General features: G+C 42.6%; 1 protein-coding gene across 1 annotated transcript; it reads left to right on the top strand.

Moving 5' to 3' along the window:
• Positions 1–304: 304 nt before the first annotated feature.
• On the top strand, positions 305–14,375 carry LOC310828223 (uncharacterized protein). Its single transcript, XM_083705430.1, has 3 exons — positions 305–375; positions 8,635–8,747; positions 13,001–14,375. Exon 3 carries the CDS (start codon positions 13,016–13,018, stop codon positions 14,021–14,023), a length of 1,008 nt encoding a protein of 335 aa, XP_083561556.1. The 5' UTR covers positions 305–375; positions 8,635–8,747; positions 13,001–13,015; the 3' UTR covers positions 14,024–14,375.
• Positions 14,376–14,657: the final 282 nt, after the last annotated feature.

The raw sequence follows: 14,657 nt of genomic DNA on the forward strand, positions 1-14,657 counted from the left end.
AGAGGTCAACTTTTGGCTGCTCAAAGGAAGAAAATTACCTGGTGAATGAAAAACCGTTACATAAATCCAAGACATAGAAGAAAACACACCAAATTATGACCATGCTGACTTAATCCAAGACAGATAATGGTCTGCTGGTCAGTTTTCTTACTATTTTGGGAGTTCTGGAAACCCCGCTCTCCCTTTGAGTGCCCAGGACGTGATGCGGTGCTGCCTTTTTCTCTGTGTGGTCTCATTGGATTATAATGCCGGAGCGCCTGGCCGCATTCCATCCATAATTAATTGCCACTTTGGTTTTAGATTGCAGGGAGGCCAGTCTGGCTCTCAACATTGCGCTTGTTCCCATCTTTAGATTGTGTTCCACCCTGCCAGCTGGTAAGTGAATGAAACCTTTCACAACGGGCCTAATGGGCACGAAGGGTTGAATCATTGTCCTTGTGGGCTCTCTAGTTAATCTAGTGACAAACAAGGTCCAGGCTGCTGCTGTTGACAAGCACTATAGTGCTCCTGTTTCCAGGACATATGCAGGGCCCACAGAAGGATTTCAAAATGACCATGATGATGTAGCTTACCGTAATTTCTTTTCTTTTTTTACATCAGCCTCCTTGCAGCTTGGTGCTCGTTTAGATATAAAATGGTGATGGGTTGGTGAACTCGCAGTGCAGTGTCATATATATATATATATATATATATATATGCAGGTTTTGGTGTCCTCGGGTGTCTTCCCGTGTAAAAGTTGGGGTGTCTAGGCGACGTTTCGACGAGGTCTCACTCGTCATCTTCAGGCTGGTGCTTTCGGCTTCTTGTTACTGGAACAGAGCGGGATCTCAATGTTTGAGTTCCTATAAATACTGTAGAGGGGGTGTGGTGTCTAGCCTCCAATGTTCTGGGCAGAGAGGAAGTTCCCAGGCTAGTGTGCCTTTTCTTCTTTTGTTCCTTAATTACTTGAGAGATACCTTGAGTGATTTCTTGAGTGATATCCTGAGTACCACTTAGGTGGGTCATTAGGTGTGGATTAGTTGCTAAAGTCTTTGTGTCTTGACCTCTTGAACTTTGTGAAGAGTTTTCCTGAGAAGATGGCTGTATTGCACTTAGTTGTGCTTTGGCTTGGCTTCGTGTATAGGGGCGAGCTATGGTTTTGTGGCTTGTGTCAGCCAGATCTGTGTAGGGATTGCAGGGGGGTGCAGCATCCGGAGGTGCCACCATGGATTGGCTACTGGATGGTGTCAGTAATTCATCTGTGGAGAGGGTCTGGGTTTGGGTCTGGTGTGGTTGATTGGTGTTGGCGTTCTGTGTGCCTCTGGATCTGGTGTCAGTTTTTGTGGAGAGGGCTAATTTCCAGATGTCTGGCAAGCGGGATGTGTCGTCACGCTTGTTCATGTTGTGAGGGTGTTTCTCTATCTCGATGGCTTCCATGATTATTCTCTTGTGGTGATGTTCCGTGTTAAAGAGCAATTTGGAATCTGCAAAATTAATTTCGTGTCCTGTTTCTTTCATGTGTTGGAAAAGAGAGGAAGTTTTTTCTTCTTTTTTGACGGCATTCTTGTGTTCTGCGATACGTGCATTTATTCGTCTGTTTGTTTGTCCAATGTACGTGGCTGGGCAGACTTTGCAGGGTATTTCATAGATCCCTTGGTTTTCCAACTGGATTTTATCCTTGGGGTTTCTGAGGATATTGGCTATTTTTTGGTTGGTGCAAAAGGCTGTTTTGATATTGTGTTTATGGAGGATTTTGCTAATTTTATCTGTAGTGCCCTTGATATAAGGAAGGAGGGCCATGCCATTGTTTTCTTCTGTGTCTTGGTTTTTGGGGGGTGTTTCCTTTTGGATTAGCTTCGTAATCCTGTTTTGCTGGTATCCATTGGCAATTAACACATTTGAGAGATTCTGTAACTCAGTTGTCAAGTGGTCTTTGTCAGCCAGGCGTTTGGTTCTGGAGATGAGAGTCTTGGCTACGGAGTTTATTTGTGCAGGGTGGTGGTGTGATTGTGCATGTAAGTAGCGGTTGGTGTGTGTTTTTTTAGCCCTCTCCACAAAAACTGACACCAGATCCAGAGGCACACAGAACGCCAACACCAATCAACCACACCAGACCCAAACCCAGACCCTCTCCACAGATGAATTACTGACACCATCCAGTAGCCAATCCATGGTGGCACCTCCGGATGCTGCACCCCCCTGCAATCCCTACACAGATCTGGCTGACACAAGCCACAAAACCATAGCTCGCCCCTATACACGAAGCCAAGCCAAAGCACAACTAAGTGCAATACAGCCATCTTCTCAGGAAAACTCTTCACAAAGTTCAAGAGGTCAAGACACAAAGACTTTAGCAACTAATCCACACCTAATGACCCACCTAAGTGGTACTCAGGATATCACTCAAGAAATCACTCAAGGTATCTCTCAAGTAATTAAGGAACAAAAGAAGAAAAGGCACACTAGCCTGGGAACTTCCTCTCTGCCCAGAACATTGGAGGCTAGACACCACACCCCCTCTACAGTATTTATAGGAACTCAAACATTGAGATCCCGCTCTGTTCCAGTAACAAGAAGCCGAAAGCACCAGCCTGAAGATGACGAGTGAGACCTCGTCGAAACGTCGCCTAGACACCCCAACTTTTACACGGGAAGACACCCGAGGACACCAAAACCTGCATTCCTGTACCCGTGAAAATCTACGAAAGCATATATATATATATATATATAGTTGTTGTTGTTGTGAATTTTACCCACTCATCACCACAAGGATCTCTCTCTCTCTATGTGTACTTAGATAGATATAAATATCTATATATATGTACACACAGACACACACAGACACACACACACACACACACAGACAATAATAGTAATAATAATAATCCATCTGGCTGGGTTTCCCCAGCCACTCTAGACGACTTCCAACAAAATATTAAAAATACAGTAAAGCATCAAACATTAAAAACTTCCCTAAACAGGGCTGCCTTCAGATGTCTTGTAAATGTCATATAGTTGTTTATTTCTTTGACGTCTGGTGGGAGGGCGTTCCACAGGGCGGGCGCCACTATCGATAAGGCTCTCTGCCTGGTTCCCTTTAACGTCATTTCTCGTAGTGAGGGAACCGCCAGAAGGCCCTTGGCACTGGACACACACATACACACAGTGTCAAAGGCCAGGTGAACTATCTCAGAGCAAATTATTGGTTCATTTCTAATTTCTTATAGGATACATATCAGCTTTTCTGCCATTGAAATCGCTTTAATCTATACTCAAGTATGAAGCTGTTGGGTAACCTTTCTCAATGATAAAATAGCTGTAGACATATAATGCAATTTTAGGTGGGCTTACTCAGATATTAAGCCCTACTGAATAGTAAGGGTGCTCAGGATTGCAGCCAAAATGATCAAGATATAATGGATAGCATAATTAGCATGCGTGGGTGTGTGGGTGTGGGTGTCAAATCTATTTGTATCTTCCCCTTAAGTTCGGGATTTTTCATTCAGGAACAGCAACTGTGAGAGGTTTCATTTGGAACAGGATTCTTGTGGGGTGTAGAATTCGGATACAGAGCTATTGCACAAGAAAAATTAAAGTTCTGATGCACTACCCAAAGCAATATCCTACATGTGTTGATATTTTGAGAATAGCTCCTCCGAGCTGGACTGTTGTGCATTTTTGTTGTGGAATAATAATAATAAAAAAGGTTGTGCTCAAGTGAGGTGCAAATGGATGGACGGGTGTGGCAATAGATACCACCCGCCAAAACATATTCACACATGTGAGAGACCACTCATTAAAAAAACAAATGCATTACTGACTTTCGCACCAGCAGTGATGTGGCTGTATCACTAACAGGAAGACTTATAAACATTTGTCAAGCAAATCATTATGGATGCAGGATGAATGCCTATTGTCATATACGGTAACTGCCCCACAAACAAATTAAGACTAGATATAATCTGACCTCCACGTGAACTTTGTGCCAGGAAATCAGGATGGTGAATGCTCAACAAGTAGGTCATATGGAGGGACCCCGAGTTCTCATGGCTACAACATCCAGTTTAATTTTTGTACCTCTCCCCCAACTTTGTGTAATATTCTAATATGAGGAGGAAGAATTCTGGAAAACCCCAAAGTTTCCCCTCTATTCTGTGACGTTTTGATTGGTTCCAATGAAAGTATTGCCCAACTGTGGGCTTTTGTCTTTATGCTGAGATAGGATCAGAAGCACAGCTCTCATTAATGTTAATGGGAGAGCAATTCTTTGCTCATCCAGCTGAAAAACTCCACAGAGACCCTGTAGAAAAGCTGCCATTTGATTTGAATTGGATCCTACATTTTTCTTTGCCTAATTAATAATGTATGTCCATAAGAGAAAAGAGAGAGTTGTAAATATATGTGCCACTGAATTTTCTCCTATACTGCTAAATTGGAAAAATTATTTATTATTGTATGGCTAAGGAGTAACTTTTTTTAAAAAAAGGTGGCTAGTCTTGATTTGACGACTGCATGTTTTTGAAAAACCTAACACCCTTGGCGGACAAAAAACTATTTTACCCTTTCTGTTAAAAACTGGGTCACAGTTCTGATGTGAATTTATCCAGCTTTTCCCAGCCCACAATCTTTTAAATGTATTTTACTGATTTTTAAAAATTACGATGATGAAGAACCATTACAGTAGAACCCCTCCCTCCACACTCCCCAGGAAGTACAGACAAACATATTACAGAAATATATTGTACACGATCCCATATGTGATTGTGCTGGATGGTAAAGTTCTTGACAGAATGTGTTATAAAAGGGTACCACGTTTCTAGAAAGTCATCTGAATGCCGTTTGCAAGATAGGGCTTTCGCATGTTTAGTCAAATACCAAAGGCACACAAAAGTTATCTTGTAATGGCAAATGGCTACTGTCACGTTCTTCACAATTCTGCCAGACATGCCTGTTTGAAAAAGTAAAAATGAAGTGCAGGCCTTGGTCATAAGGTATACATTGAGTTCTCCAAGAGATTCGAAACAAGAAACTGAAAGAATCCTATGAAGAATCTTTCTCTCTCTCTTCCCAGCTGTTGAGTGGCTACTTCAGTTGTGGCCTGCCATAAAATCCGATTTCCTTGAGCTTGGGGAGGAGCTGACAAATGATACCATGTGGCAGTTTATTGGGGACCAGACCAACGAAGCATCCAGCGACATCACTTCTCAGATTTCTCTCCCAGAGTGCTACCTCTATTTTGAGCATCATTCCATGCAATTTTTTCCACAAGGCTCTTATTGTTCTGGAAGCAAAGCGCTCAGTAAGCCCACAGTTCCGCAGTTTAATGTGCAACGTGCCAGAGAAACTGATAAATTCCAGGTACCAAGTATTTTTTGGAGGAAAATTGTTCTTAAGTCTGAAACTGGGATCTGATTTTCAACATGCATGTATTACAAAAGATACCTGCCAGATTTTAATCAGGCAATAACATACCTTGAACAATGGTAGGACCTTGAGAACTCACATCATTGCTGCTATATTCGTGGCTACAGACTAGGGTGTTGAAGTCAAAGCAGATGAGCTCAACTTGGTTCAGAAGCTTTGGCCAGTGGTGAGAAAATCAGATCTTCCTCTAGATCAGAAATGGTTAGAGTTACTGAAGCACATTCCATCTAGATTTCAGCTGCAAGTTGTCAGTGCTGCACTCGCTTATCCTGGTAAGCCATGCTCATGTCGAGAGGGTGCTTTCACATATGGGCAACACATGGACTGACAATAGGAATTCTGTGTTGACTCCTCTTGTGAAAGCAGAGCTTTGTGCAAAATTTCACTATCAGATGAACTGTAGACAGTTCTTTGAATGTGTAAGACAGAGACCACTTTTGCTTATGGCTTGTATTTCTAATACAAAGTACGTATTCTGAACACTGTCTTTTTGTTCTTTATTTAAATCCAGTTCTTCTGCCAGTTCTGTTCTCTTCTGTCAAAACCTGCTGCTTTAAAACAAAGAAACGTGTTGCTTGTTCTGCCTCTAGTATTTGAGATCTACAGCGTTTCTTGCCACATAATAGCAGCAGAATAACCTCCTGCTGCAAGGGAGATACTGGCCTAAGTCCACCAGAAACTGTCAAGTTGAGTAGACCCATTAACTGGTGCTTGCTAAGTCAACACTTATGTAAGTTCCATTCCTTTAATAGGCCTACTCTAGTTGGGACTAGCAATTGGAATGGTGATGAAATCTCCTTTTGTTCTAGCAATGGGACATTTGGGTGATTTAACCAGTTTCAGTTTGAGCAATTGGATGATTGCTGATGCAACCTGTTTTTTTTCCTTAGCAGACATAGTGTTCATTAATTAAAAGAAATGGTTTCTAACCTTACCTGCTGTTGTTGGTTCTCCTTTTCTCGCTTCATTTTTTCTACCTTTCTACCTTAATGCTAGCTGTAATGTTGAAACTGTGACTGCCTAGTCAACAGAAAGTATGCTCTAGAAATTCCTGGCAAGGCAGGGCAGCAAAAACCTCACTGCCGGTCACGAACATCAACTATGCTCAGTGCAAGGAGACTGATCATCCTTCTTTCTGTCCATTTTAAGAATGTGAACTGTCTTCAAACAGTGGTACCTACAGAAAAGTACAATTTCTTGCTATGGACCCATTTCATCATGGTCCAGGGACCACTGTGTAGATCTCACACCTGGTGTGTTTTGATGGTGGTGGAAACAATGTAAAATTCCCACTGTTGTAGGATGTAATATATGGGGGGGGGGGGAAATACTGCAGTTCTATTATGATTACTATGCATGTGTTATAAATGCAGCCATGTTGTAGCTGAGTGTAATGTATGGCACCTTCTAAAAAGAATGGTTGGATTTATTTGAAAGACAAATGAACTTCAGTAGGCTATGGATAGCTTTGTGGAAGAAGGTCCTATAGAGTTCTGTGGTGCTTAGTCCCAATCTAAAACCAGCAGGCAAGCTTCGGCTCTTCTTAAAACAGCCTTCTCATGAGCAGCCTGGGCTGAGCACACTTAAACCCTTCGGGTGAAAAGCACATAGGCTACCTACCCAAGCTCCCAAAGCATGTGACAAGGGTGGCGCTGTGGTCTAAACCACTGAGCCTCTTGGGCTTGCCAATCAGAAGGTCTGTGGTTTGAATCCCTGCGACGGAGTGAGTTCCAGTTGCTCTGTCCCAGCTCCTGTCAACCTAGCAGTTTGAAAGCACACCAGTGCAAGTAGATAAATGGGTACCACTGTGGCGGGAAGGTAAACGGCATTTCCGTGTGCTCGGGTTTCTGTCATGGTGTCCTGTTGCACCAGAAGCAGTTTAGTCATGCTGCCGCATGACCTAGAAAGCTGTCTGTGGACAAACGCCAGCTCCCTTGGCCTGAAAAGAGAGATGAGCGCTGCACCCCATAGTCACCTTTGACTGCACTTAACCGTCCAGGGGTCCTTTACCTTTACTTTTACCTAAGCATGTGACAAGGAATGATCCCCACCCTTCAGCTGGACCCACTTGCTCTTTCTTTTGGATAAGAAGGGCAGATTGCCGTTCCTTTCACCAGCCACAGTAAGATTAAATTTCTTGTCCGCAGGTCATTCTAAGGGATGAAAACAAAAATGAAAAATAAGGTATGCCATTTAAAAATGCACTCTTATGGCCAACGAGTTCTCAGGAACAGGGTGCAACCAGTTCACTTTCAGCCCCCCCCCCAATAAGTCATGCTTTTCTAAACCGATGATAAGGCTTTGAAAAGAGCAAGAACTTCTCTGGAAATGTGGAGGTGGTTTATGACAGTAAGATGAGAAATGTCAGAATCCTAGATGATTTTAAAGCCAAAGGGGAACTGAGAGTAAGCAGAGTCAGATTAAGACTTGCAGGGGCCCAAAGCATTGAACTTATTATGAACCCTCCTCATATGTGATTCAAAACAAATACAATACTAAACCATAAAATAACTTTTATTTTTTCAAAATGACACTAAAGTTACATGCACGCTGAAATCAAAACAGCTTCTTTCTAGATGACTACTTCAATGTTGTTGTTTTTTAAAAAATAAAATCAAAAATCTATTTTTTTGGGTTCCCCTGCTTTGCTGATTTTCTAAGCACATGCTACTGCAAGGGGACCATCTAGGGGAAGCTGGGAGCTGAGGGCACCCCAAAATTTCAAGGAGGGGTCTGGGCCCCCTCGTGCCAATGTGCTCACTTCACTTGCGCATGCCACAAGTGAATAGTGGCCATGAAAAATACAACTTCCATTGAGGGTAAAAGACCTGGTAGTGTGGGCACGAACTTGAGGCTTACTTAGGAAACTATAAATTTGATGAAAACTGAGCCAATTTCATTTAGGTATAGTAAGGTTTGCACATAATGGTTGAACAAATGCAGATAAATGAAATCTCTCAAATAATGGCAACCAGCCTGCAAGAGAACTGAGGTAAGTGCCAACTTCTTTGAAGAACTGAGGGTGCTAGGGAGGGCTAGGGTAAAGTTTAGTGGGTGTATCGGGTAGGCAAAAACTTTTTGTACCATTCACTCCAGTCCATCAACCCCTTGCCTGGATATCTGTCCAAGTTAGATGAAGAGTTGTAGAGTTTCTGTCTATGTCCAAGCTGCCTCATGTAAAGTTTTCCTTTCGTTTCTCCCTCCCCAATTTTTTTTTTTGCTTTGAATTAGGTCAAAGGCTTGAATTTCCTGAGCATATAAACAGCAAAAAGTATTGCTTGTTCATCATTGCTCCTGGGGGTTCAGCAGAGAGCGAGCAAGGAGAGAGTTTTGAGAGGACAAAAGTAAGTACCTGAGACAACTTGTTTAGCACAGTTCTGGCCAATAAGGATAAATAAGACAAGGATAATGATGACGATTTATTGTATTAGTCAGGTTTCTTTCCTTCAGAAATGAAACTCATAAAGTCCTATTTTTGAGCTTTGTTTTATGGCCATTTCAAGGGAAAACTAAACTACTTGTTTGGTTAGAAACACAATGAGGAGGACACAGGGTGTTTTACTTCTCAGGAACAGAAGGAATACGCAGTGGGGATGAGGGAAAGCAATGTGGGGGGCAAGTCCTGGACAAGCATACTTGAAAGTAAGGCTGCAAGCCTAACCTCCATTTCTAGGGAGTGAGAACCATTGAATTCAACGTAACATACCTCTGAGGAGACCTGGTTAGGAACATGCTATAAGTCCTATTGACATCAGTTGGGCTTTCATCTGAGTAAGCACAAGGATTGTTGACAGAGGATTGGGCTGTTTATATTATTCATCCACTTGCAGTTTTAATCTGATATACGTATCTTGTTTTGCTGGTGGCGTTTGGGACAATATAATTCTGAGGATTTCCTCCATCACCACAGCTCTCTATTTCTGTGGGAAGTGTCTAACAACTCCCCCCCCCCCTATTAATTTCTGCTTTGTTGGGTTTCTTTTTGCACTTCCAAGTATAGTTAGCAGGATTGTAACTGCGGAAATAGCCATTCATAGTTTGAACGATTATCCCCAGAAATGGGGCCGTTGAATTCAAATGCCATGGTGCATACCTGCGTTTTCCTATTCCTGTATGGTTTTATCAAAAATACTTCTAGCAGCTTCTTCATTAGACAGGAATAATTTAACATATTGATGGTGTGAGCTCTCTGTATGACTAGGGATGGAAGAATCTGCCAGCTTGGTCCTTTCCATGTCTCATTTTGCTAATCAGTTCTCATTTCTGCAGCAATATATGATTTTTTAAAAAAATAATCATGAAAATTAATCTGTATTTTGGCATTAATTTCTCCTAATAATCACATGTTGGTATGCAGCTTTGACTAATGTACACATTTCTTTTTTGCAAGTGAGTTCCCCAAATGTATGCATTTTTGTAAACTTTCTTTAATCGGAGAACTGCATTGCAAAATTTGGATATGTGTGAATTTCAAAAGATAGCTGTGTTTCATTTTTCATACTGCTTTCGAAGTGTGAATTTGATAGATTTGCCCCATGCTTACATATGACTGGTCTGCTACTGATCAATTCAGTGCCTACCAGGGAGCACCACTGGTCAGAATTGGAAAGGATTTCAGCAGAATTGGAAAAGGGCTGGGTCAGTTTGACCACTCAGACTTCAAACTTAAAAAACATGGGTAGAAAACAACTTACTCAACCTTGAACCTGCTTAAACACATTGGAACAATTTAACTTTCTCAGGATCTGTTCCCCGTGTATAAAACGGGCATTGGAGCAATCTACTGTACACCACATCTTTATTGTGAAGAGATGCTGGCTAAGACTTATAAAGTCTTTCCACTGTCAAAATTTGATATGCTGGACAATAGTCTTTAAGGGACATTATGTTATGCGGGTTGTATCCAGTATTACTCAGAGTAGAAATTAATGGACATGGCAACTTAGGTCCATTATTTTCAATGGGTCTACTCTGAGTCTGACTAACATTAGATATAACCTCTGTGCATAAGGGAAGGGAAAGTTTCAAAGCAGCAAACAATCTGCTCCTGCCAGCATCACCACTGAGTTGCTAGTTGGTTTCAGGGTTTTTTGGTGTTTTGCTTAAATTCAGAACAAATGCAAAACATGAGACTGTGAATGGGAGAGGTTTAGTCATCCCTCCTGCCCCCATGATAAAAAGTGCAGTTATTAAGTTGTTCTGGGCGATACAGATGTCTTCCTTTAAGGAAGATTCCTATATTGCAAAGAAATTGCATACTTCCAGCACTACAATTTTTTTTGGGTTGGATTCAACTAAATTCCACTCGGAGCAAACACAATGAAATGAATCGACCTACAGTAGTCATGCACCATCATTTCAATGGGTCTGCTCTGAGTAGGACTAACATTGCATACAACCCTTTATTTCTAGGAAAACATGGTCCTTCCCCCAGTTATTGTGCCTTGCTATTTCATGTCCTATGTGGTTACATAGGTTTCATGTCCCATGTGGTTACATAGATATCATGGACCCCAACTTTATATGCCTGTAGGACCTCCAGGACTGACAGACTGGACTCCCTTGCCTTCCATGCTTATGCTTTTTTAAAATTATTTGTTTTTCCTGGAAGATGCTTAGACTGTGGTAAGGAATTCCATAGTCTTCTGTTTAATTTGGAAACCTATTGGCTGGCTGATTGCACTTTACTCCCCTCCCCAAGGAATTCTTTGCTGAATTAGCTTTTCTGAATTCACTGTCTGTTACGTAGCTAATTTATCTCATTGCAATTCATTGTTAGAACCAGTGATCTCCAAAGGGTCACATTTGACATATGAGACCTAGATTCCAGTCTATAATCATCATGGATTTGCTCAGCATTAGCTCTCAGTGATCATGTCATCACATGGTTCACAAAAATGAAGAGAAGGATGCTGCAATGGTTAGAGTACTGAAGAGGGTGTTAATAAAATAGATGAGTAAATAATAATAATAATAATAATAATAATAATAATAATAATAATAATAACAACAGCTATAAACCATGGGTTCAGTAATAAACTCACAGGACAGGGTGGAGGACAAAAATTATACCAAAGACGTGGAGGAAGAAGAACAGGTTTGGCAGCGTGCTGAGATGGCAATGAAGAGAGGGCCGAAGGGACTTCCTAGAGAGCTCAATAGTCTGGGTGCCACAACTGAAAAGGCCCTGTCCCATGTCTCAGCCAAATGGTCTGTTGGAAATTGGATGTGAAGTAGACCTCTGATGAAGATTGCAAAGCCAACATGGTGCTTATTCTCCAGATTTTGTTGAATTCCAGCTCTCATCATTCCTAGCCATGATGGCTGGACTGATCATCCTGAAGGCACTATGTTGGCTGCCCCAGCTGTAATGGGTGGGTAGACTCTTGTGAGAGAAAGCATTCCAATCCAAGTTCAAATTTCCTGGGCCCTGATATCATTTCTTGGAAGGGTCTTTCAAGGCACTCTTAGTATGTGCATATGTTTTGGTCCTTGGGTCAGCTGGTGTTCTCCGGGTGTTGTTCAGCCATGACTTCCATTATCCCAGACTGACTGTCTCATGCTGGCTGAGAGTGATCAGAGTTTTAGTCAAAATCTTTGGAGAGCATCAGATTGGAGAAGGCTGTGTTAGGCTTATTCTACATCTTCCTCTGCTGCTGCCCCCATCTGCAGCAAGCAGAAAGGTTTGTGGTATGGGGCAATCCATTGCTCCTGTGGAGCCTCCAGAAGGGTTATTGCCCCTGCTGTCCGAACAGCCTTAGATATGTGCAGTGCAAGATAGCGTATGACAGTAGCAGCTGTCAGTGGCGTAGTGTGGGTTGTCAGCACCCAGGGCAAGGCAAGTAATTTGCGCCCCCTAACCCGTGGATTTGCGCCCCCTAACCCTAACCCCCAGATGTTGCGCCCGGTGCGGCCGGCCCCCCTGCACCCCCCATGCTACGCCACTGGCAGCTGTTTTCCCCTGGATATAACCCAGAAATAGCTGATGCCGTTTGACTCTGATATTAGGCAGTCTCCAATGAGGGCTCACTGTTAGGTTTTTTTGCTGGGAGTGCATTTCAAGTCATTGATTGATTAATATTTATATAACACCTTTATATAGACCACCCTTTCATAACATTCTCAGACTGGTTCATGACAAAAAAATGTTGTAATGCTCTGCTTCTTTAAGGTGTAAGCAGTATAAAGCATTACAAAAGAAACTTATTAGAGGGGATTTGCAGACCCTCCAAGTGTCCCTATTTTCCAGGGAGAGTCCTGGATTTACAGAAGCTGTCCTGGTTTCTGATTTGATCCCGGAATGTCCCTCTTTTCCTTAGGACATCCCTCTTTTCATTGGATAAATGTTGGAGGGTACGGAGTTATGTGACTCCTAAGCCAAGGAGTCTTCTTCTTCTTCTTCTTCTTCTTCTTCTTCTTCTTCTTCTTCTTCTTCATTATTGAATAGGACATCCCTATTTTTATTAGAGAAATGTTGGAGGATATGGATTTGTAATGAAAGAGACAGGCATAAAAGAGGGGTGGGGAAAACCCTACAGAGATGTAACATGATATTGTATGCATACAGCTACTTTAATTTTTTGTCTTTTCATTTTAGAGTCTGAAGAACATCATGGGTGTTCCCGTGACTTTACTCTTTTTCTTTTCTGTTCTGCCTTCCACTCTCTCCCAAGTTGTTGTTCATCATACAAGCTACGAGGGGATATGTACAAACACTTGTGACTTTCACGGCTATGATTATACCTGGTGCAAGCAAAGTGGTGGCAGCGGGAAATCTTGGGACTACTGTTCCTTAGAAGAAGGCTTGGGACACACAGGTGAAAAATGTGCCACAATGTGCGATCTCTGGGGTGGCTCCTACCACTACTGCTACTTAAAAAATGGGAAATGGAACTACTGTGGATTGATCAGCGAGAAGGGCTTTGCTGAATATGCTCAGGACAACAAAATGTGTTTTGATGGATGCCGAGCGACTAAAGAGGGTTTTCACTGCAATACAGGCCATGGTAAGCAACGTTGCTCTCCGTTCCACGATGTGACCCCCACTGGTTTGCCCTGCCACAACAACTACCGTTGTGCAAAATATGGAACCGATGGGTACCGATGCCACATGGATAACGACCAAGGCCTCTGGGATTACTGTGGACGCAGGGCCCAGAGTAAGTGTGTATGGGAATACTCTGAGACCAATTCCTCCCTGGTGGAGATTTGCAAACTTCCCACCTCTCATCACGAAGGCAAGATCCTCTTCCGCCGAGAAAGGAGGGACAAGATGCTCCCTCCCACCAAGGAGGAGTTCAAAAAGGCGGTCCATCTGATCGACAAAATCGCCTCCATCACCAGCCTTCCTGACTCGGAACCTCTAGAAACTCTTCGTTTCTACAAGCAAGAGGATATCTTCTGCAAGGGTGTCAATTATACAGGTGTGGAGCTGGAGATAGGAATGACCAAGGAGAGTGCTATGCCCATTGCTCATGTCCTCTTCCCAGAGTTCCTAAACTCTGTGGAGATCTTGCGCTTAGCGTTTTACACCAGCCTCCACAGCACATTTTATCAACCTGCCTACACCATTGCTATCTCTGTTGAGGAACCAATGTTATGTTCCACTGACCACCAGTGATTAACTCTCCCCGCACACATCTTAGCGATTGGCTTCATGCGCATGCAGTTGCTGCTTTGCCGCGCTATCACCACTGTAGCAATGTGCAGATGCTGCCCCTCCCCTTATTGCAATATTTACGATGGTTCTAAACCTGTCAATGGCTTGAGTTAAGTCCAGCCTCAGATGCCATTTTAGTACCAATCCTGTTCCCACATATATCAAGCTAAAAGCTATGCATTGATGACAACTTCAGAATGGGGCACAAAACAGATAAGGTGTACTGGGGTGGCTTTTTGGTACTCTTTGTAATCTCCTATAATAATAAAACCTGGCACTTATGGAATTAATAAAATCTACTATTGAAACATGACGTATTTCTTACCGTTTCATTCTCTAGCCAAATGTATCTGCAGTTCTGTATACAGAACAAGCCTGAGATGCAGGGATAGCTAAGCTGTGGCCCTCCAGAAGCTGGTGGACTCCAACTCCCGTCTGCCTCAGCCAGCACAGTGATGATGGGAGTTGTAGTCCAGCAACACCAGGGGGCACTAAGGTTGGTCATCCCTGATTTAAATACAGCGGTACCTCGGTTTAAGAACTTAATTCGTTCCGGAGGTCTGTTCTTAACCTGAAACTGTTCTTAACCTGAGGT

This window comes from Podarcis gaigeae (genome assembly GCF_964106915.1).
Source record: "Podarcis gaigeae genome assembly, chromosome: 12".
Lineage (NCBI taxonomy): Eukaryota > Metazoa > Chordata > Lepidosauria > Squamata > Lacertidae > Podarcis > Podarcis gaigeae.